The sequence below is a fragment of the Geotrypetes seraphini genome, chromosome 12 (genome assembly GCF_902459505.1).
Source record: "Geotrypetes seraphini chromosome 12, aGeoSer1.1, whole genome shotgun sequence".
Lineage (NCBI taxonomy): Eukaryota > Metazoa > Chordata > Amphibia > Gymnophiona > Dermophiidae > Geotrypetes > Geotrypetes seraphini.
In genome coordinates, this window is record NC_047095.1 from 1,964,206 (window position 1) to 1,989,608 (window position 25,403).

At 44.3% G+C, this 25,403-nt stretch overlaps 1 protein-coding gene across 6 annotated transcripts in view; it reads right to left on the bottom strand.

Moving 5' to 3' along the window:
* AXDND1 (axonemal dynein light chain domain containing 1) overlaps positions 1-25,403 on the bottom strand; it is a 383,395-nt gene that overhangs the window by 100,315 nt on the left and 257,677 nt on the right. For all 6 annotated transcript variants that reach the window (XR_004536635.1, XM_033916370.1, XM_033916373.1 and 3 more), the window contains 3 exons: positions 23,776-23,851; positions 23,159-23,390; positions 15,598-15,814 (listed from right to left, as the gene is read on the bottom strand). Coding sequence is in view for 5 of the 6 variants with exons in the window: in XM_033916370.1 (XP_033772261.1) it covers positions 15,598-15,814; positions 23,159-23,390; positions 23,776-23,851 (525 nt within the window). In the remaining variant the exon portion in view is untranslated. The remainder of the gene's footprint in view (positions 1-15,597; positions 15,815-23,158; positions 23,391-23,775; positions 23,852-25,403) is intronic.

Sequence of the window (25,403 nt, forward strand, 5' to 3'; positions counted from 1 at the left end):
TTCTTCCCACTCTGTCTTCCACATTTCCCTTCAGGGTCTGTTCCTCTCCACCCTCCTTCAATGTCTGTTCTATTCCTTTCCACCACCACCTTTCCCTCCCTCCTTTACCATCTGTTCCTTTCTACCACCCTTCAGCTCCTCTCGCATGGCCTATCTATCTACCTTCCTCTCTCTTATTTTCGTGGCACGTTACAATATAATTAGTGCAAGCCACTGGAGCCTGCGAGCTCGGTCCCTGTCCCATCCCCACAAACCATCTCGCTTCTGTGCTCCTATTTTCCCCATTTCTAATATCTTCCCTATGTATCTGCCATTGCCCCCCCCCCCCCGTGTCCATATACTATCCCCATGGCATGTCCCCTTTATGTCTCTTTCCCTATGCCCCATGCACATAATTTCCCCTCTTTCTGTTACCTTCCTGTGTCCAGATTTCCCCTATCTTCCTCTTCCATACCAGTGTGTCTCTTCTTTTCAACCCCATCTAGCTTCTTTCCCTCTTTCTTCCCCCCCCCCCTGCTTCCAGCATCTGGCTCACCTGCCTGCCCTCCCCTTTCTTTCCTGCTGTGGGGTTTTCTTTCCCTCTTCATCCCCTTGGCCCAGAATCCTTTTCCCTTTTATTCCCTCCTTCCAGTGTGAGCCAGGAACACGCGCGATCCCCGCAGCCCCCACCCGCCCGCCCGCCCAATCGATTGTAGCGTTTAGCCAGCTTCCTCCCTTCACCTCACCTTAGTTTGAAGGCTTTCTTTTTCGGCGACCTGCACGCTTTCAAAGAGCTGCGCACGCGCGGCTGCTCAGTGTTCAATCTTCTGTTTCCGGTTGCGTCAGAGCAGAAGATTGAACACTGAGCAGCCGTGCGTGCGGGTCGCCGAAAAAGAAAGCCTGCAAACTAAGGTGAGGTGAAGGGAGGGAGCTGGCTAAATGCTACGATCGATCAGGCGGGCGGGCAGAGGCTGCGGGGACCGCGCGATCCTTGATACCTCACTGCGGAGACAAGACCATTCACCGCTCCACGGGGCGGTGAATGACCTTGTCCACGTCCCGCAGCTACTGCTATTTTTCTTTCCCCATTTCGGCGGGTTACCCACGGCTAAACGCGGCTAGCCGCGGGTAACCGCCACTGTGTCATTCTCTACCTTGAATGTTTCAATCATGTCCCCTCTCAATCTCCTCTGGTCAAGAGAGAAGAGGCCAAATTTTCCTAATCTTTCACTGTATGGCAGTCCTCCAACCCCTTAGCCATCTTAGTCGCTCTTCTCTGGACCCTTTCGAGTAGTACCGTGTCCTTCTTCATGTAAGGCGACCAGTGCTGTATGCAGTACTCCAGTTGAGGGCGCACCATGGCCCGATACAGTGGCATGATAACCTTCTCCGATCTGTTCGTGATCCCCTTATTTATCATTCCTAGCATTCTGTTCGCCCTTTTCGCCACCACTGTACATTGTACGGACAGCTTCATCGACTTGTCGATCAGAACTCCCAAGTCCCTTTCCTGAGAGGTCTCTCCAAGTACCGCCCCGGACATCCTGTATTCTTGCATGAGATTTTTGTTACCGACATGCATCACTTTACACTTATCCATGTTGAACCTCATCTGCCATGTCGATGCCCATTCCTCGAGCCTGATTATGTCACATTGCAGATCTTCGCAATCCCCCTGCATCTTCACTACTCTGAATAACTTTGTATCGGCCGCAAATTTAATCACCTCGCTTGTCGTACCTAAGTCTAGATCATTTATAAAGATGTTGAAGAGCACGGGTCCAAGCACCGAGCCCTGCGGCACCCCACTGCTAATGCTCTTCCAGTCCGAGTATTGTCCATTTACCCCCCACTCTCTGTTTTCTATGCTCCAGCCAGTTTTTAATCCATGTGAGTATTTCACCATCGATTCCATGGCTCCCAAAATATAATCTTACTAACAACACATAGGGCTCCTTTTACTAAGCTGCGATAGCGGTTTTAGTGTGCGCTTAGCGCGCACTGAATTACCGCGTATGCTACACCTTAATGCCAGCATTGAGCTGGCGTTAGTTCTAGCCGTGTAGCGCGGGTTTAGCGTGCCCTAAAATCCTGCACGCGCTAAAAATGCAGCTTAGTAAAAAGAGCCCATAATGGTTAACACAAAATTAAACTACACAAAGCACACTGTATGCTTTTAAACATTCATTCCTACTGGAAAACAGATAACCCCATGCAAATACAGGACCAAAAACTAAAAGTACTAATATATACAAACAAACCCTAAGATTCAAGACTGCATGCAGTACAACCCCAGAGAAAAAGAAACAAATGCATTCCTTTCTGAACAGTGCAAAATAAAGACAGCAGATGTAAATTCTCAAAACTGACACAATTCAATCACTAAATTTAAAACTAAAATCATTCCTCCTACCTTTGTTGTCTCCCTCCCTCCATGTTGTGCCTTACCTTCTGGCCTGCTCCTAACTGGCCATTTTATGCCGCTCCCGGCGTTATCTTTGGGCCAGCTCCCTCTTTCTCACTGACAGTGCACAAAGCCAAAGGCAGTGGCTCTTCATGCGTCCCACGCCTCATCCCAGAAACTTTTTCTCTGACACTGCAAAATCAGGGAGAATGCTTCCAATTCAGGTGCAGGACACACCTGGGAGCCACTGCCCATGGCTTTGTGCACTGCAGCAGTGAGGAAGAGGGAGTCGGCCTGAAGATTACCCTGCATCAATCACACTGCGGACTGGCGGCTGAAGAACACTGTCTTGGGTCCGATGGACCAGCAGGAAATTTCTGCGGACCATCACCAGTCTGCAGACCGGCAGTTGAAGAACACTGCTCCATAGAAACATAGAAGATGACAGCAGAAAAGGGCTACAGCCCATCAAGTCTGCCCACTCTGCTTACCCACCCCCTGTCTATGCCCTAATGACCCAATTTCCTTATCTTGACCCTCGTAGGGATCCCACATGGGTATCCCATTTATTCTTAAAGTCTGGCACGCTGTGGTATCTCGCAATCCAAACACCCCAGAACTCGAACAATTTGGAATCCAAACGGGTTTTTTTCTTAATTTTTATTGTTTGTTGTACACCACACAGTTTGCTTTGATTCTCAGCCAAGCCTATACCATTCTGACCTTTGCATATTGTGGTAAGCCCACCAGTACAGGGACTTCCTCCCATTTGGAGAAGCATGCCAAGGCCTATATCAGAGATGTGTGCCGGTCCCTACCATACCCTAAGGGATGGTCACGCTACAATGTAGAAGTTATAATTAAGCACTCTATTGGCCAGCGGTTTCTCAAATCCAGGTCATGAAATTATTCTGTAAAGTGAATCAATTTTTCTCAGGGCTGCAGTAACTGAAAGAAGAGTCTTCCAGTTTCAAAAAAGGGCCTCCTTAAGAAGGTAATTGAAGAAGCTCCTTAGATGGTCCGTCATAATACAAGGCATCAAGAAACTATGTTCTGGGCTCAGTGTCAGCCTCTAATTTGACAGGGAGGTCCTTGCTCAACTGTCTAATGTATTTAGTAAAAGAATGCTCTTCAGGAGATCTTCTTGGAGGAGGAAGAGATGGTCTGATGGTATGCCATATGATTCAGGGGCAGACAAAGTGGGCTCATACTCAGTCAGTATGAAGACATGATAGATCAGAATCAACTGCAGGAACCCTGGGGACTCTCTGTAAGATGAAGACTGTAGAGGAAAATGATGAGACGATGCTCCTCGACGTCTCTGGTACCGATCTAATGAAGAGGAACGACGGGAAGCCCTCTTATACTTAGAAACATGGGATTGATGTGATGTGGAGTGTTGATGTCTTGATGAAGAGCGTCTGGTTGATGAGGAGCATCGATGCACCAATGAAGAACATCAACATTTTTTTTGGGTGTTAAAAATTATTTTATTGGTATATAATAACAACAAAATACAAAAAGGAAAAAGAATATAAACAGAAACAGCATCAACAGCAGGGGTAAGACAAATGACCAGTGTCTGAGCAATGGGGAGAAAATCCATTCATCAATGGTATACAAAAGACAAGGCTAGGAGACAGTATTACAGAAGAAAGGAAAATGATGTCAACCAATGGCAGCAGTAGTATACAATATTGTATCAAGTAAAATAGCACTCAGATCAATTATTGCGTGCAGAACAGAACTTTAATAGTGGATCCCAAATTTCATGAAACTTGGCCACAGAACCAAACTTTTCAGCATGAATAACAATAAGAGAAATAGTAGCCCACCATGCAGTATAAGAGACTGAATATAGTGATTTCCAGTTGGATAGGATTATTTTGAGTGCAAATGTTTTAATGAAGAGTGACGATGTCTTGATAGGGAGAGTCGCTGTTGTGATGAGGAGGATCAATGTCTACAGGAAGATCGATGAGAGGAAGACCAACGTCTTGATGGAGATTTAGAAGCGGTACCCTATGGCCTTGGAGTGCTATGCTTAAGCTGGGCCGGTATCGAGGGAGTCAAAGCAAGCAGCGGTGTCACATGTAACTTAAACGTCACTGATTACCCTCCTGAAAAACTAATTGAGCTGCTCTTTAAAGAGCTGTGCTGGTACCCTTGGCTCAACAGCCGGTACCAATGGTGCGGCAGGGTGTTAAGGGGTGTGGGACCATGAAGAGGATGCACGCCCTGAAGGAGATACAACCTGCAGAGATGGAAAGCGATGGCGTCATCGTTTGGCCTGCATCAAGGGACTTGATGTTGCGGAGGCCTGCGACGCTTGCTGGGAAGAGGATGGCTTCTTAGCTGGTTTCCCCAATGCTGAAAATATTTGATGCTGATGTCGATGCTAGTATCGCCGGTACTGGAGCCTCAGATTGTTTCCCGGTGTCCATGGCTGAATGCGACGAGCTTTTAGAGAGTGCTTTTGTAAAGTGGAACAGTGTGTGCAGGTGTCAACATGATGTTCAGCGTCTAAACACTGCAAACATCAATTGTGCGGCTCAGTGATCGAAATAGCCCGTTGACACCAACAGCATTTTTTAAAGGCAGTCAACAGTTTCAACATGGATGGGAAAATTGTGTTGGCTAAATTAAACTCAATGATTAAATGGAAGAAAAGGCCTGCTGGAAAAAAATACGAAGGCTGAAAAGCCCCACTCGGGGGCTGAGGGGTCCAAGTTGAGGAAAAAAGAAATAATAATATACAGTATATATATATATATATATATATATTGTGACCAGTCAGACGCTAGGTCTGCCGGGGTCCCGGTGAAGGCAGGCAAGAAGGAGGGTAGAAAGCCCAGGGGAGGTATACCCAAAGCCCGTCCTGGACACTATATTGATTCCCCGGAGCAAACTAGTCCTCCCAAAGTAGAGACTGAAAAATCAGGCTGTCCACTAGGGGGAGCGGGTAAGCCCAAGAACTTGCTTGGTGGCAGATATTCAGATCACCACTGGCGGAGCCCAAGAGCTGTGCAAGCACATGCTGACTCAGCCAGATCAGGGTGTATCCCTTTGCTAGAAAAGCCAGCAGTTTGGAACAAACAGTTAGGCAGGCTAGGGAGAAGGATAAGGTTCCTCTCCCAAAATGACCCCCCTGGTGCAGGCAGAGGTGAAACCAGTACACCCATGGAGGTAATTGAGGCTGGTGACTCACTGGATCTACAACTTCCGGATGAAGAAACTGCTATGGAGTTGCAAGAGAGTCTGCCTGTGGAATTTGGTGAAGATCCTGTACCGATGGAGGTTGGATTTACTACCAGGTGCCAGTAATGATTTTCTACACTGGGAGTTTGTTTGGACTTTCTGTTTCTGAATTCTACATTTTGTGTTTAAATATTTGAAGCTAAGAGTGTTTATTTTGGATGAGGTTTGCAAACACCCTGGGAGGGAATGTTGATAGCTATTTGAAAAGCTGTTTCTGAAAGGCAAACCTGGGACACTCTTTATTTCCCAGCAGTGCTCCAAAGGCTACTGGAGGCTTCTGTTTGGGAACTGTGGACTTTGCACGAACTGAGCAGAGAACTTTATTGCTGGTATTATAACCTGCTTGGGAGCAGTCTGAGGGCTCACTAAGCTCTGAGGAGAGCAAAAGCTCAGGAACATTATTATTCTTTACTAGTCTTATAGCCCGTTACATTAACGGGTGATAGAATATATGTGTGTGTCTCTCTCTTTATTTATTGCTTTCTCTCTCTCTCTCTCCTTAGCCGCTTTCTTTCTTTCTATCTTTCTTTTTCCTTGGCTGTCCATCACCACCCCTTGCCTGCTCCCCCTGTCCATTCTTCCTTCCTTTTACCTCCCCTGTGTCCACCACCACCCCTTCACAGCTCTCCTTATGCAGCAGCAGCCCTTCTTCCTTTGTTTTACCTCCCCCCTGTCCAGCAGCACCTTCCTTCTCCCCCCTGTCCAACATTAGGCCTCCGTTCCTTTTTCTTCACGCCCCCTGTCCATCAGCACCTCTTTCCTTCTCCCCCTGTTCAGCAGTAGGCTCCCTTCCTTTTTCTCCCCCCTCCTTCTTCTTATCATTTGATACACTTACCTTGCTCTGCCCCTGATCAGAGGCTCCCGACAGCCGTCCAGTTGCACCCATTGGAAAAGTTCCCTCTGCGGCATCCCGCACCCCTCCTGACGCGATTCCCGCTGTCTTTCTTTCTGTCTGTCTCTGTCCCTGGCCCCCTTTGTCTGTTTGTCTTTCTGTATATCTCCCTGCCCCTGTGTCTTTCTTCTTTTCTTTCTGTCTCCCTTCCTCCCTCTGTCTCTCTGTCCGAAGCAGCATTCCCTCCCCCTCCATTTCCCTCCCCACCACCAGTTCCCTGTGCACCCGCCCCTGTGTCTTTCTTCTTGTCTTTCTGTCTCCCTTCCTCCCTCTGTCTGTATGTGCAAAGCAGCATTCCCTCCCCTTTCCATTTCCCTCCCCCCACACCAGTTCCCTGTGCAGCAGCATTAGCGTTTCCTCTATCCCCTTTCCCTTCCCACAGTCACGACTACAAACGCGGGCCCGAGTCCTTTGCCGCCCCCCCTTCCCTTCCCGCGGGCCCGACTATACATGGCGATTCAAGCAGCGTGTGCAGCAGTCTTCACACGCTGCTTCGGGTCCTTCTACTGCCCTGATTTACTCTAGCACGTCCGGAGCAAATCAGGGCAGTAGAAGGGCCCGAAGCAGCGTGTGAAGACTGCTGCACACGCTGCTTAAATCGCCAGTCAGGCCTGCGTAAGGGAAGGGAGGGGGGGTGGCAAATGACTCGGGTCCCGGGCAGCGGAAAGTTGCTGGGCTCCTCGGTGGGGGCGCTGAGTGGCCGCGATCCCTCTCCTCCCAGACCCCCCCCCCCCCGGAGGAACAGAGATCGGCGGCTACAACCGCTGGCTTCGGCGTCTTCTATCCACTGCGGCCAACCCTAGCGGAAACAGGAAGTAGTCAGAGAGGGCGGCCGCAGTGGACAGAAGACAGCAAAGCCAGCGTTAGCGCGGTGCAGCGCTTTTCTCTTCATTTAAAAGCGGGTGAGCCGGCGAGAAGGAGGAGGTGGTGGTTTTGGCAGTGAGTGAGGGCGGGAGGGGGGGAGCCGCCGGCTGTGCTGTGCTTTCCTGATCTGTCCGCCGCATATGCACTCTGACCACGGACCTACGGATCAGGGATTACAGATCACGCAGGTCTGAGTGCGTATGCGCGGCTAGCGTTTTATTATATAGGATTGGAAAGAAAGAAACCTGAGCTACTATTTTGTTTTTGCCTTTTGATTCTTGTTGCAAAGATCATTATCCATTTTTGCTTGTGCTATTCTTGACTTTATTTTGAGAGTAAAACTTATATTATTATACAACTGTGGTTGTATTTTTGCCAAGTTCCTCTGAATACTCCAATCCTGCAGGGCGACTCCAGTCCAGGTCACACGTCAGTGCACTTCTTATGTTTAACTGCTAGGGGTGCCGCCAAGTCCCAATCTCGGGCTGCACAGTGCTTACAATATATTTTTATTAATGCAACAAATTAGTAAAAAAAAAAGAAAGGCCAAAGGCCAGTCATTCAAAATACGAGACAGGTTGAAGGCAACGCAGATTAAACGAAGTCCAGAAAAAAGTACTTCTTCGCTCCACAGAAAAAGAACCGTGAGCCTACATCGGGCAGGAAGGTACTAGCAAATGTGTGGTGCGGACATTCATGAAGTTTCTTAAAACTTAGTCACAGTTCACTTTTAACACTGTCTGTACTGATCTCCTTGGATGACATCACCCACATGAGAGAATATTCTGTCTGCTTGTCCTAGGATAATAGGTATTACTTTGAAAAGTGGTCTGATGTTGAATATAAGAATACCATACCTGCCATACTGAGTCAGATCAACGGTACATCTAGCATGATATAATTATTTTTAGTAGTGGTCAATCTAGATTGCTATTAAGTAGGTTTATTGTAGAAAAATTGTGTGGGTTTTTAAAAAACTTTAGACAAAATCAGTAACTTCTTTGGCAGTCCAATGGCCCAGATACAGTATTGTTTGTTCTCTCATGGAAGACTTGAAGCTGATAATCAAAATTATGATTTTAAGGCTTCCATTAATTAAAGGCAGACTATTGTTTCTGGTGTTGTTGCAGAAAGCCCAGCAGTATGCAACTGGAACTTTCCAGACAATATCTGGTGAGTTTCCACTGTTCTATTTCTTTCTTTTTTCCCCACTTCTTTATTATTTTCAATACTTACAATAAGTGTAACAGTAAATATAACATTTTATGCTCAAATATCACACTTAATATTCTTGTAATATCCATTTCAGAATTAATCCCCCCTCACCCCTAAACAATCACAATGCCCATACATAAAATATCTATAATCATCCCATATCAATTATTCAAAATTCATTAACCTACCAACCCCCCATCTCCCCCCTCCTGGATGTGCATATTTAAAGGGGAAAACACTATTTAAACGTTACAATAAGCTAATGGCTCCCAAATCTCCTGAAACCTTGACCTTTCCATTTTATACATATAACACAGTGAATTCCACCAAAAACTATAGTTAATCCTTTTCCAATTCTTCCAAATGCTTGTAATTTGTTGTATGGCGACTCCTGTCATCTATATATATAAAATCGGAGGTATGTATGTGTGTATGTGCCGCGATCACGCAAAAACGGCTTGACCGATTTGAACGAAACTTGGTATGCAGATCCCTCACTACCTGGGATGATATGTTCTGGGGGTCTCGTGGCCCACCTGCACACATGGGCGGAGCTACAAACAGAAAATCAGATTTCACCCATTCATGTCAATGGAAAAAATGTAAAAAGCTGCCACTCTCACTGTAATTCAAAAACGGCTTGACCGATTTGAACAAAACTTGGTATGCAGATCCCTCACTACCTGGGGTGATATGTTCTGGGGGTCTCACGGCCCACCTGCACACATGGGCGGAGCTACAAACAGAAAATCAAATTTCACCCATTCATGTCAATGGAAAAAATGTAAAAAGCTGCCATTCTCACTGTAATTCAAAAACGGCTTGACCGATTTGAACAAAACTTGGTATGCAGATCCCTCACTACCTGGGGTGATATGTTCTGGGGGTCTCGCGGCCCACCTGCACACGTGGGCGGAGCTACAAACAGAAAATCACATTTCACCCATTCATGTCAATGGAAAAAAATGTAAAAAGCTGCCATTCTCACAGTAATTCAAAACCGGCTTGACCGATTTTAACGAAACTTGGTATGCAGATCCCTCACTACCTGGGGTGATATGTTCTGGGGGTCTTGCGGCCCACCTGCTCACGTGGGCGGAGCTACAAACAGAAAATCAGATTTCACCCATTCATGTCAATGGAAAAAATGTTAAAAGCTGCCATTCTCACTGTAATTCAAAAACGGCTTTACCGATTTGAACAAAACTTTGTATGCAGGTCCCTCACTACCTGGGCTGATATGTTCTGGGGTTCTCGCGGCCCTCCTGCAAACGTGGGCGGAGCTACAAACAGAAAATCAGATATCACCCATTCATGTCAATGGAAAAAATGTAAAAAGCTGCCATTCTCACAGTAATTCACAAACGGCTTGAGCGATTTGAACGAAACTTGGTATGCAGATCCCTCACTACCTGGGGTGATATGTTCTGGGGGTCTCTCGGCCCACAACTCTATGTTGCTTGCTCAAGGGTGGGTTCCCCCATCAATTTATATGTTCTTGCTCCTGGAGGTGAAACTAAAAATTTTGTTTATAATCACATTTTGCGTTAGTTGTATTGTATTCATTTTGTCAAATATTTCACATTATAATTTGAATATTGTACTTTTTATTAAGCTGTAAAACAATAATTTCATTCATCACTATAAAGTATCTTTATTTGAATCCATTTACAGTGTTATTGCTATAATTAAATACACGTGCAACGCCGGGTCATCAGCTAGTTATTAATAAAAGCCTGTTGTTCTTAGATGATATTTGGCTTTTAGCCCTCATGATCATGCCAAATAATACAGTATCATAGGACAATGCCACTGGATTTTCCAACAAACAATTAATTTGGCCCCATATTGATTTCCAAAATGCCAAAATAAAAGGACAATAGAACAATAAGTGATCTAAAGTCCCTGCTTTGAGATGACAATGCCAACATCTATTTGACTTAGAGCTATCCAACTTTTGTAAATGAACTGAGGTCCTGAATGCTCTATGAAACAGAAAAAACCACGTTTGTCTCATAGATGCCGACATTGTACATCTCATCCTCCAAGTCCAAATTCATGACCATTGAGATGCAGAAATTTGGTGCTTAATCTCAATACTCCAAATGCCCCTAAGACTAGTTTTTGATTTCTTATTTGCAAATTCAGCTAACAATTTATACCACTGTGTGGCCTGGTGTCCCAGGAAGTCCACCTGAAAACATATGAATTCCAAGCTATACTGATTATTTAAATTTTTCCATTCAGGGACCCCACCTGAATGGCCTGCTTCAGTTGCAGCCATCTAAAACTTTGTGAATTGTTAAGTCCAAATTTATGCTGCAACTGTGAAAAATCAAGCAGCTTACCATTAGATATAACATCATTTAAAATACATATTCCTGCTATCATCCAAATAACTGTTCCATTTCTTAGCACTGTGAGTTGAAGTAAGAGTGCACAAAAAGAGCTAGAGTCCAAGCTTGTGTTGTCATGGTCACCACCACAAAAAAAAAAACAACAACAACAAAACGAACAGTAGCAGAGTAGACAGAGAACCAGCAACTATTGATGGTGGCAGCAACTATTGATAGTGGTCACGAAAACAAACTTTTATTACTTCAACAATGTATGTATGAGTTAAGTTTCATCTGCAAGGCCTGCCTCAGGAGTCCAGAGCTGAATTATCACAAAATATCGCTGGAAGCACTATCTCAACGAGTAAGTAATCATATCCAATGTAGGAATTCACATTTCATTAGAATATCTCAGTCAAGAGCAATACAACATCATAAACTATCACCACTTAATAAGCAAAAAATGATAATACGGTAGTTTGTGGTGCTGGATTGCTCCTGAGTAAGATATACTAGTGGATTATGAATTCCTACATTGAACACAATTATCTACTCATTGAGATAGTGCTTCCAGCGATATTTTGTGATAGTTCAGCTTTGGACTCTTGAGGCAGGCCTTGCACCTGAAACATGATGAATCATACATTGTTGACATAATAAAAGTATGTTTTCGTGACCATTAATAGTTGCTGGTTCTCTGTCTACTCTGCTGCTGTTCATTTTTTTATTTGATCTGTGGGGGATTTGTTCTTCTTTTTGTTCCCATGGTCACCTACAATACCACAGAACCTCTGCTTTTCCCCTGGAGTATAAACACGGCATCACTCACTATAACCCACTAAGACAGGGGTTCTTTACCTACCGTATTTTAGTTCCCTGCCCAATGAAACCCTCACACACCCTTCCTAAATCAAATGACCACTGACTGCTAACATTGTTAAAATTACAGCTTTTTATGGTTCTCAGTATGAGTGTTACCTTTCCTTTTTTTTTTTCTAAATTAAAATTTTTTCATATAATACAATAATTAGAAAACAGAAAGAAAATCAGAAATTAGGATCATTTACAGAATTTAAAATTAAAGAAAAGAACAACATTGGGTCTGTCTGGACACATCTGGAAAAACTAAAACTGACTATATAAAACATAATCGCTTTTTGGGGGGGAAAATAAGCTTTCATAATTATTCTTTTCTTTTACATAGATGACATCGTTACAAGTAGAGTGGATCTTTTTGTTATAGGTTCATGAGTATTCTCTAGAAAATTAGTAAGATCCAAACTATCAGGAGAATTTATAACATCAACATCACCCTCTTATCTCATTTTTCTAACTCCACGTGGCACATAATAAGCATTCAGGATCTCCTTCTCATCAATATTCAATTGTAAGACATCCTTCAGATATAACTTAAAGAATTCTTTAGGGTAAAGAAAATGAGTTTCTGGAAAATTCAATAGCCTTAAACTTGATGCCCTAGACATATTTTCAAATACTTCCAATTTTGAATGAATCATCAAACTATCCTTTATAGCCAAGGCCTGTGCCAATTGACAGACTTTAATCTGTGTTTCAAATTTCCCCAATGATTTTTCAAAAGCATTCAGTCTGGTATCCTGTTCAGCAAGTTTAACTGAAGTGATTTCAGTATACTTGCTGAAAGTTTGTAAATTGTCATTTAATGTTTTATCAATTTTCACTATAGCTTTCATTATATCCTTCAGAGATATCTCTCTACTATCTAGTAACAGATCCTCAAAAGAGAAATGAGAAAAAACAATCGTGGAGGAATCGAAGAAAATTGAGTCACTGGTCTGAGTAAACTGAACTAATTCTCCCACTTTTTGAACTTTCAATAAGTCCTGAGAAAAATCACTGGAATCTCAGTTCCAAAGTTCCAATCTTCCATCCATGAGTTGTGGGGGTGGGGTAGGTCCCCCTAATGATAGGGCAGTCTCTAGGAGGTTAGGGGAGCTTACCAGCAAAGATGTAACAGCTGGACTCAGATGTTTGTCCATTGGACCTTTGCTCTCGCTAGATCCAATTTTCCCCTTTCCTCCTCCTTTCCTTTTCCCCATCAAAATACTGGGCAGAGCACTATGCTCAATGCTCCCAGTTGCTCCAAAGATGCTCCATAGTTGCGTGCTCCTTTGGACATGCTCCTGCAACTGCGTTCCGTGGAGCGGGTGCTGGTTGTAGTATCTGAGAAGTCCCTCCGACATCAGGCAGAGGCAGCCAGAAAAGTGCCTGCAGCACAGGTGATTTCAACCACGCCCCCACTGTCCCAATGGAGCAGGCGCTAGATGTAGTATCTGAGAAGTCTCTCCGACGTCAGGCAGAGGCAGTCAGAAAAGTGCCTGCAGCACAGGTGATTTCAACCATGCTCCTGTTGTCCCAGTGGAGCAGGATGTAGTATCTTAGAAGGACATCTGGCAGAGGCAGCCAGAAAAGTGTCTGCAACACATGTGATTTCAACCACACTCCCCATCCATCTTTCCTATTTTAATTGGTATTCTGTTTCAATTTTAATTGTAAACCAGTTTGCAATACCTGCAGGAAAAGTGGTATATAAAGATAAATAAACCATAAGTATTCTAATAACTGCTTTTACTCTGGCTTGACAGGTTTCAAGACCTTTTGCCATACTCCATTTGACCTCTTTCCTCATCCCTTGGGGGTGTGGGCACTAATGGTTAATATTCCTTCCCTGCACTGTGAGGATGAATATTCCATGATTCTGTTGAAAATGTTATTTTTAATGTGACATCTTTTTATTTATTTCATGCACTTTAGTTTTCAAAATTTGATATCTCTGAGAATGGAGGCACCCTGAGGTTGTGAGTAGAGAATGACACGGTGAAAAAATTGGTCCCGGTCACCGCCCCGTCCCCGTCTCACCATCCTCTGCACCGCCCCGTCACCGCCATTCCCTTCACCGCCCCGTCACTGCCACTGCCACCCCATTCACCGCCCCATCACTGCCACTGCAACCCCATTCACCGCCCCGTCACCGTCACCGCTGCATACATAAAAGCCTCAAACGGGTACGATTTTATATACTTTTCTTTATTTATGTATAAAGGAAACATTCTTTAAAACTTTAAAACTTAGTTAAATATTAGTTAATAACTATACAAAAACAAACACGACATGTACTTTTAATGCTTACAATGTTAGCCTACATGGTAAGTAGACGCGGCCGCTGTACCTAATCGCGGCAAAGATCTCCCTGCCGTGATTAGCATAGTGACCGCGGCTACGGCTGCAAGTCTCCCCTCCCCCCAGCGATCACGGCAGGAGAGCACCCAACCCCTCCTGTAGACACCCCCCCCCAAGGCCCTCCCGACAATCGCAGCAGAAGGGTACCCAACCCCTCCTGCCGGTCCTCCCAATGGCCTCCCCTAAGATCGCCGGCAGGAGGGTACCCAACCCCTCCTGCTGGACCCCCCCCCAACGAACCCTCCCACCCCGGAACCCCCTTAGTCTTACTTTCCAAGTTGGACCGCATGGCTCCTCACACGTATGGCCAGCAGGCTTGCCTCCGTCCAAATGAGGCGGGCCCGCCCCTACCCTGCCCAACCCACAGGATCCTAGGGCCTGATTGGTCTAGGCACCTAAAGCCACTCCCGCTATAGGAGGGGCCTTAGGTGCTTGGGCCAATCAGGCCCTAGGATCCTGTGGGTTAGGCAGGGGAGGGGAGGGGCGGGCCCGCCTCATTTGGACGGAGGCAGGCCTGCTGGCCAGACGAGCGAGGAGCTGTCCGGTCCAACTTGGAAAGTAAGACTAAGGGTGGTGTTTCGGGATGGCGGGGTTTGTTGGGGGAGGGTCCGGCAGGAGGGGTTGGGCACCCTCCTATTGGCGATATAGGGGGCCGTTGGGGGGGCCGGCAGGAGGGGTTGGGCACCCTCCTACCAGTGATCATAGGGGGGCTGTTGGGGAGCTGGCAGGAGGGGTTGGATATCCTCCTGCTGCGATCGTCGGGAGGGCTGTTGGGGTAGGCAGGAGGGGATGGGTACCTCCTGCCGCGATCGTTGGGGAGGGCTGGTTCTGTCGGCATGAAGGGCTGAGCACCTTCCTGCCGGCGATCGTCGGGGGGGGGGGGGGGGGGGGTTCTATTGGCAGGAAGGGTTGGTCTGACAAATGAGGAGCACGGTGAAACACAGGTAAATAGCGGTTCCTAGAAGGGGGTACATTGGCCTGCGGGGACAAATCTTTTCACCGTTTTTGCGGGCGGTGAAAACTTTTGTCCCCGTGTCTGCGGCGATTTGGCTTTGGAGTCTCCATAACCCGCAGCCAAACCGCAGCCACGCCGCAGCTGCCTGCGGGGATCGCTCCCCGTGTCATTCTCTAGTTGTGAGTTCAATTCCCACTGCAGCTCCTTGTGACTCTGGTCAAGTCGCTTAATATTTCATTGCTCCAAGTACAAAATAAGTTCTTGTCTAAAATATATAAACAGCTTTGATTGTAACCATACACAAAAAAAGCGGTATAAAGTCCCCTTTACTATTTTGTTACAACAGCATTACCAAGACAAAAGCATACCACATCAACAATGCCTGAATAGGATAATCATTAATCATATCAATAGCACCAGGCATAGAATTTCATCTTAGCCTAACAGTGGCTTGAGGAATAAAGCATTATCTTACTGTGCATGTGGTTTTTCTTGATTAAGACTTGCTTCAGAGTGAGAAGTGTCTGTAAGCTTTAATAAACTGTCCACGTGGTCCATCCACTCAGGAAGCAACAAAGAGAAAATCAGCCAGTCAGATTCCTGCATCTTGGTGGATTTATTCTTTTCTGCTTGAAGAGATGAGGACAATGGTTCGAAGCTTTTGAACAAAGACATCAGAGCACTGGCAACTCCTGCAAAAGCAAGAAATGCATGTTGTCCTGTCATATTGTTTTCTATTAATCAGTTCCATATACTTTGGCTTGTTCATATGTTATGGTGTCACCTGACCTTATACAAAAATTGCAAATACGCTCCCAACAAAGAAATATGTAACTGGGGCCGATTGCTCAATCATACAAATGTAATGTAATGTAATTTATTTCTTATATACCGCTACATCCGTTAGGTTCTAAGCGGTTTACAGAAAATATACATTAAGATTAGAAATAAGAAAGGTACTTGAAAAATTCCCTTACTGTCCCGAAGGCTCACAATCTAACTAAAGTACCTGGAGGGTAATAGAGAAGTGAAAAGTAGAGTTAGAGGAAAAATAAAAATAAAATAAACATTTTAACAAGACAGCATTGATCTAAATACTTTGGAAGGTAGAAGAGAGGAGAGAAAGGAATAGAAGCAGAAGGGGGAGCCGTTGAACAGTAGAATTCTGGAGAAATTTAAATGATAGAAATAGAACAAAACAAAGACAAAAGGCAAAACAATAGATAAGATTAAAGATAAATCATAAGCTGGAAAGAAAAATAAAATAAAACTTTGTCTTCAATCCATGGTTTCAGCGTCAGTGATGAAGTGGAGCAAGTAAGTTTAGGATGAATAGTGTAGCTACCATTATAGTTGACAAGAATGCCTACATTCTGGTCTCACTCTGCCCAGCAATATCTGGATAGTGCCACAATGGTTTGTTAGAATTTTCAAAGCACTTTGTAAGTCTAAATCCCATGGTAGCCTATGGAACTTTGTAAGTCTAAGTGCTTTGAAAATGAGCTTCATAGGACACATACTGATATAGTGACCCCTGTTATACAGATATCATGTCACACATATTCTGGAACCTCTTTCAGTTAATTTGACAGTGAGTTTCACAAAATTTGGGTAATCCTATATACAACCCAATCTATGTAGACAGAAGCTGAAATTTCAAATAGATGAAGTGAACAATGGAAGACTAGATTTTTACCTGGATAATATTTTTTTCAGTTAATACATATACATAGGAGTCTTTATTCTAGGTGAATATCATCTGGTCACGAATTGTTGTAGAAGAATGTCAATCACATCTTTCAGCTCCTCCTTCTCCAGTGGAGTATAGTGCCCTCTTCAGTTTGTACCAAAGCAATTTATATCTACTATATTGTTCTCCTCATAAAAACTCATATCTACTATATTGTTCTCCTCATAAAAACTCATAAAAAAAGAACAATAGTTTGCATGAACTAATAACATAGTTAATAACATAGTTAGAAATAACACAAACACATATGGAGCCCAGGAGCTCAACCAACTTATTGATTTATTACTCAAACAACTTATTGATTTATTACATGCACTCCAATTCAGGACTATAGATTTATCTGAGGCAGAAAGCAGGTACATTGAAAACTTGACAGGGCAGAACATACAAACTCCTATGTGTATTAACAGAAAGAAGATTAACTACAAGGTCAGCATCTATGAGGCAGACCTGGTTCTTTTTGTTGCATAGAGCTTTTTGGACCCCAGTTCATTTACAGAAGTTGGATAGCTCTAGGTCCAATAGATGCTGGCATTGTGGTTTAGAAGCTGGGACATTAGACCATTTAATTTTTTTCTTTCCTTATATAAATGCCTTTTGGAAGTTAATTTGGTCCCAAATTAATTCATTGTTAGAAAATCATGTTGCCCTTTCATATGATACTATATTATTTAGTACATCTATGAGATTCAAAAGCCCAATTTCTGCAAATAATAATAAACTTTTATTAATATTGACAGGGGTTGCCATTCAACAGATTACTGGAAATTGGAAAGATTATACTAAACTTAATTATACCTTTTGGTGGAATTCAGTATGTCATATTTACAAAATGGAGAGGGTGCTGGCCATGCAACAAGGAAATTATCATAAGTTTAAAAAGATTTGGGGGCCATTGATTACTTATTCTAATGATCAGATATCTTAAACACCTTGGTATTAGATAAGATATAGGGAGGGTGGGGTTGGGAAAGATAATAATTGCTAATTGTTTTATTATTAATAAATGGGTGGGTGGGAAGGGATTCTTTTATATTTATATATTTTAAGGATTATAAGTAAGATTGTCAAGTGATTTGTTAAAAATTTTTCTGATTATTATACACTTGTTGTAAGATTTGAAAATGAATAAAGATTTATAAAAAAAAAAAAAACCAGAAAGAAGATTATCCAGGTAAGAACCTAATCTTCTATTTCGTAACATAAACATAGGAGTCTGTACTCTAGGTGAAGTACCAAAGCAGTGGCAGATGCCTAGGGTGGGACAGATGAGCCTGCACGCAAGACTGAGGGCTCAAAAGTGTTGTCCTCCCAAGTCACCATGTCCACTCTTTTGAATCTGGTAAAAGTATGGAGAGTAGACCAAGTAGCTGCTCTACAGATCTCCTTGGGTGGCACTGCCCTGGTCTATGCCAAGGAAGCCACCACACGTCTAGTTGAATGAGCTTTGAAAGAAATAAGCAGCTATTTGCCACAGACAACATACTACGATGAAATTGCTATACGAATCTGTCTGGCAATAGATGCCTTGGAAGCTGGTCTGTCTCATCTTGACTGGCTGGTTAGAAAGAAAAGACAGTCAGAAAGATGAAAATCATTGGTCCATTCTAAATAGTGGAGTAAAACTCTCCATACATCCAGTCTCTGCAATATTTTATCCTGTTTGGCTGAACCCATAGACAATCGCCTCCTTCAAAAAAGATGAGATGCCAGCAAAACCTTTCCCACTTGGGCTCAAAAGCATGAGAGACCTGCCACCTGTATCTTGAGAGATGCTACTGCCAGGCCTTTCTATAATCTGGCCTGCAGAAAGTCAAGAATCATCAGAATTGGAGCCTTGAAAGGCTCCACATCATCTTTGGAGCACTAGAGTTGGAAAGCCTTCTAGGCTATAGCGAAGGCTACAACAGTCAAAGGCTTTTTAGCTTGAAGGAGAGTAGAAATGATTATATCCGAATATCCTCTGTGTATTAAGGCAGAGTGCTCAATAGCCATGCCATAAGACCAAAGTGATCTGGGTTCTCCATGTGGATTGGACACTGACTATCCCCATATGAATCAGTAGCTTGATACATTTGTCCTGTTGGAGTCATACTAGATCTGCATATTATGACCTGCGAGACCAATCTGAGGCTACTAGGATCACAAGTCTTGGGTGGGTCGTGATTATGCAAATGACCCAACCCACTATGGGCCATGGCGGGAACACATAAAGCAGCCTCTTTTCCAGCCAGACCTGAATCAATGCATCTAACCCTGCACATTCTGATTCATCCCTTCAGCTGAAGAAATAAGTTGACCTTGTTTTTGGTTGAAGCCATCAAATCCATCTTCGAGACAGTGACCATTCTCCCGAGTCTAATGTATGCCACTTGATGAATATTTGAGTCCCCACACATAAAGAAGCACTCTTGGTGCCTCCTTGCCTGTTCACATTATGCTACCGCGGTGGCATTGTCTGTGAACACTCCGACTGCCTTGTCTTCCAGATCTTTCTCCAAATGACCTTAAGGCTAGTCAAATGGCTCACAGTTCCAGAGGATTTATGAATTTATGTTTGTGTGGCTCGGGAAGAAAGACCTTTGCCGTGTCAAAGAAGACTTCCAAATACTCCAAGCACTGGGTTGCTTCTAGATGACTATTCTTGAAGTTGACGATCCAACCCAGAACCTGAAAGAGATCTACAACTTGCCTCACTGCCTGCTCTCCCTCCACCTATTGTCCAATTAAGGGTGCACTTGAATTTCCATCCTACGGAAGTAAGCTGCTATCACCACCATCACCTTGGTGCCATTGCTAACCTGAAGGGTAGAGCTGCAAAATGGAAATGCCTTTGCAGGACATGGAACCTCAGTTATCTCCTGTGGGTAAGGAAAATGGGAATATGAAGGTACGCCTCCGTCAGATCTTGGTTGTCTAGGAATATGCCTGGAGCCACCACCGCAATTTTCACGCATATACTGCGCACCCGTGTAAAACGCGCACACGGGTATAGCGCACGGGGAACCTAAATTTATGTAAAGAAATTATTATATACCGCGCACACGCGTATACCGCGCATGCTGCTCCATGAATTTAAATCTCCTTCTGCCGTCCCGACTCTCCTTTCTCCGCCCTGCCCTCTGCCCCGAGTCTCCTCTCGTCCCAACTCTCCTTTCGCCGCCCTGCCCCGAGTCTCCTCTCATCCCGACTCTCCTTTCACCGCCCTGCCCCGAGTCTCCTCTCGTCCCGACTCTCCTTTTGCCGCCCTGACCTGCTCCCAGCTCTGTAAGTATGCGCAGACCATCTACAGACAAAGAAGATGGTCTGAGCATGCTTGCCACTCAGTTTTCTAACCACACTGCCCCCCCCACCCCTTGAAGTCCTGTCCCTCCTTGAAGTCCTGTCCCTCCTTGAAGTCCTGTCCCCACCCTGAAAGCCTGATGCCCCACCCCGAAGGACCGCTGGCCCCCCCACCCTGAAGGACCGCTGGCCCCCCACCCTGAAGGACCGCTCGCACCCCCACCCCGAAGGACCGCTCGCACCCCCCCGACGTCCGATTCATCCCCCAGCGCCCCCCCCCCGCACGGAGAAGCTGCCTACTGTTGGTTCCCGATGCCAGTGAGCCCTGCTGCTTCCTCTGCCGGCGGTCCCGCCCTTTCTCTGATGTCAGAGAAGGGGCGGGACCGAGGCAGAGGAAGCAGCGCAGGGCTCAGAGAAAGGGCGGGACCGCCGGCAGAGGAAGCAGCAGGGCTCACTGGCATCGGGAACCAACGGTAGGCAGCTTCTCTGTGCAGGGGGGGGGTGCTGGGGGATGAATCGGATGTCAGGGGGGGTGCAAGCGGTCCTTTGGGGTGGGGGTGCGAGCGGTCCTTCAGGGTGGGGCAGAGGGATGCATCGGACGTCGGGGTGGGGAACTATGTAAAAAAAATTTTTTACAACGCGCTCACGCATATAACGCACATGGTTATGCACGGTTTGTAAAATCGTGTATAACGGGCGCGTTATATGCGTGAAAATACGGTACTGACCGAACTGTCACCATGTAGAAGTGACCTTCACGGCCACATTCACAGATTTTGGGTACAAAATCAGTCTCCAGTCTTCGGTGCTTTTTCTGGGCTCTATGAAATATATGAATTATCTGCCACAGCCCGATTCTTTGTCAGGAACTGGTTCTATTGTTTGAATGTCTAGGAGTCTTTGCACTGTCACTCAGACCCTGGCCTCCTTTTCTGGCTGGTTGGAGAATTCACAAACAGATCTGGGGAAGGGCGATAGAACTCAGTCTTGTGACCCTCCCGAATAAGATCTAGAACTCAGCAGTCTGAGGAAATTTGCTCCCATGTCCTCCAGAATGCTGACAGAGTCCCGCCAGTATGAGGGAGTGCAGCTGCTGCCTTGGCATTTTTGCGTCTTCTTGGAAGTCGAGCTGACATGAGACCCCGAAAGTTGTTGGTGTCTGGAGCTACCAAATCTGTCTGGATCTCTAATAAGATCTCTAAGTGGACGCACCTAAGTAGTACTGGCGGGAACATCGTGAGGAATAAAAATTGCCTCTGCCACTCCTCGTAGATTAGCGAGGTCTGCTATCTAGCAGATTGGCCATGAGGTCATCCAATCCCTTTCCAAAGAGCATTTGCCCTTTAAAAGACAGTCTGCTTAAGGTGGTCTTGGAAGACGAATCACCTGCCCATTGTCTGATCCAAAGCATGATGTGAGCGCCAACGTGTACACCGACACTTTGCTCATGACTCTGAAAACTTAAAAGGGCAAGCAATGACCTGTACAGGGGAATCAACACCTCCTGTTTTCTGCTGGTTATACCTCTCTCTATACAGCCTAGCATCCTTCTGGCAATAGCCACTGCCTTGTCAGACACTATCACCCCAAGGTCTCTCTCTCCATCTGTGCTTACCAACCTCTTGCCTCCCAGCACATACATCTCCCTCAGATTTCTACTACACAAAGGCATAATTCTGCACTTCTTTGCACTGAATTTCAGTTACCAGACATTAGACCATACTTCCAAGTTTTGCAGATCCTTTTTCACGTCATAAGGTGTATGGGGACAGATTTAAATATTTCAATATGTATACTTTGGAGGAAAAGCGAGAGAGAAAAGATATGATAGAGACATTTAAATACCTACATGGTGTAAATGTGCATGAGTCGAGTTTCTTTCATTTGAAAGGAAGCTCTGGAATGGATCTGGTCTGGGGATTGGTGGGAAGGGAACGAGGTGCTGGGCCATGTGGTGGGTGGAGTGGTGCTGGAAGGAAGGGAGAGCTGCCAGACCCACACCTGGGCATTAAAGGGAGGGCATAGAGGTGTTAGACCCATGGGAAGGGGGCTAGAGTGATGGGAGAGAGGTGCAGGACCTGCAGGGAGGATAAGAGATAAGGGAAGGGAAAGAGAAAAGTTCAACCAAGGGGATGAAGGGTGAGTGAAATATTAAACATAGTGGAGGGAAGGAGTAAAGAGAGAATATGAGAGACACATTGGTGTAAAGGAGTAAGAGAGAGGAGAAGCTAGATACAGAGAGATATACAAAATGAGGGAAGATGGTGGGCATGGATGGGAGCATAGGAACAGGGACAAAAAGTGAAGTAGTAAAGAGACACAGAGAAAAGATAGCTAGACATGGAGGAGTATAAGAACACAGAAGGAAGATGCTGGACAGGGAGGGCATAGGAATATAGAGGCGTGATACTGTACACAGGGGGAGAGGATCATAGAATGTGAGATGAACACAGGGGAAATACTAGAAAGGGACGTATAGGAGACATAGAAAAGGGAGATGATGAACATAGGGAACAAAGCACAATGAAGGCGACCTCTAGGTTCTAAAGAATTTTATTCATTCCAAAAAACTCAACACATCTGTGTTCCGGCCTAACTGGCCTGCATAAGGAGTATTAGTTATCATAAAAGACTTGATAATAGACCCTCTATGGTCTTGTAGTTTGGGAACACTCAATATGATGTGACAGGCAAGCGTCAGAAAAATAATCAAATAAAGAACCATGCATACAGTTGATACGCTCTTTGTGAACAAAATTTTGTAAAGGGCAGGGGTAAGGTATTTCACGAGGCTAGCCTGTGCATGCTCAGAAAAGCCATCTTAATTCTTCTGACCTCTGAGAGAGATGAGCCATCTTGGCACCATCAGACATCACTCCTTTATGTGACTGATTTATCCTGCTGTCTATGGTGAAGCTCCATTAGCGGTGGGTCATTGTGATGTACCAATTCCACCCTGTTATACAAAACCATCATGACTGAGAAAAATTGATTCAACCCTTACCATTTTCACCTTCCATCCTCCTGGTATACTGTTGGGTCAATTTGGTCACATTCCTATTTACATCTTTCATTTTGTCCAGCTCAGGAGTTTCACCCGCCGGGTTCTGATGACGCTCTAATATTCTCTGTCCTAACTCTGTCCACTTTTGCTGCATGTAAGTTGTCCTATCTAAGGTTTCCTTATTGGCCAAGAGCATGGCCCCTGCAAACTGCTCAAGTTCCTCAATTATCATCTGCAATAAAGTAAATGGAAAATCATTTTCTCTGCTATTTTCCTTTGTACAATTAGTTATACATCTTTGTTTTTAATGAATTTGGAAGAGCCATAAAGACTGATAAATGAGGATGATGCATCATAGTACTGGAATATTTACTATGAAAATATGACACAATCCATAAGAGACCCATATATGAGAACCGCATAAGCCATGAGAATACTTAGTAGTAATTTTTACTATAGTTCAAAGAAACAAAGCGTAAAGATATTTTGTCAGGTAACCAGATGATGCTGAAGTAATGTGTCAAATTTGTCAGTCCATATCATATCAATGACTGAGTCTACCAACACTCTCTTTAAGATTATCCTCTACCCTCCTGTGTGTGTATCAGACAGTTTACCTTTTCCCAGCTGATAAGGTCATTCAAGATTTGATTAATTTCATCACGGGGTACACCTCTGAAGGTATGATCCACACTGGTGTATAAAAAGACAAGAGGATTAGAATGGTACATAGCTCATTTTTTGGCTTTACCTGCAATATCCATTTTCATACAATCTAAACTAAATAACTGTTCAGCTATCCTCAATTCAGCTTTTGAGAAAATCTTTCAGAATTCTTTTACACTTGCATTTTTATTACTTTGCTTTTATAATATTTATTTTACAAATAGTCCAGAATATGTTCCCTATATTCCAATTACATGTTTTATTATGGATATTATTTCTTCATAGAATAAGAAAAACAATTACTCCATTCTCATAGAAATATGTTGGCAGATAAAGGCCAAATGACCCATCCAGTCTGCCCATCTACAGCATCCACTATCTCCTCCTCTCCCTAAGAGATTCCATATGCCTGTCCCATGCTTTTTCAATTCACAGTCTTTGCCTCCACTACCACTACCAGGAGACTATTCCAAGCATCTACCATCCTTTCTGTAAAATAGTATTTCCATAGATTACTCCTGAGCCTTCAACCTATGCCCTCTCATTCCAGAGCTTCCTTTCAAATGAAAGAAATTTGCCTTATGCACATTTTTGCCATGTAGGTATTTAAACATCTCTATCATATCTCTCCTCTTCCTCCTTTCCTCCAAAGTATACATATTGAAATCTTTAAGTCTGTCCCAATACGCCTTATGTTGAAGACCACAAACCATTTTAGTAGCCTTCCTCAGAACTGACTCCATCCTGTTTATATCTTTTTGAAGGTGTAGTCTCCAGAATTGTATACAATATTCTAATTAACCCTCTCCCATCCCTACATTCCTAATACAGTAGTGCCCTAGAAGTCATTGCTTAATAGCACATCTTCATGAGATTACTGGTCAACAATTAACCATAGGATATGAAAAAATAAGATCTACTTACCAAGATAAGAATCTAATCTTTCCTTCTAGTGTGACAGACACTTCAGCTTGGAAAAGAGATGGCTGAGGGGGAGATATGATTGAAGTCTACAAAATCCTGAGTGGAGTAGAATGGGTACAAGTGGATCGATTTTTCACTCCATCAAAAATTACAAAGACTAGGGCACACTCAATGAAGTTACAGGGAAATACTTTTAAAACCAATAGAAGAAATATTTTTTCACTCAAGAGAATAGCTAAGCTCTGGAACACGTTTGTGGTAAGAGTGGATAGCGTAGTTGGTTTTAAGAAGGATTTGGACAATTTCCTGGAGGATAAGTCCATAATCTGTTATTGATAAAGACATGGGGCAAGCCACTGCTTGCCCTGGATCAGTAGCATGGAATATTGCTACTCTTCAGATTTTGGTCAGGTTCTAGTGACCTGGATCGGCCACTGTGAGAATGGGCTACTGGGCTTGATGGACTGTTGGTCTGACCCAGTAAGGCTATTCTTATGTTCTTATTCCTGAACCTCTGGGATGTATCAAAGTAGTCTCCCAAGTTTAGGGTGGGACAGATGGGCCTGCTGAAAAGCATACAGAATCATCAGCTACATAATCCTCTCCAGATTTTAGAAACTGGTGATCCCTCTTGACAATTGTCTCTGGATCATGG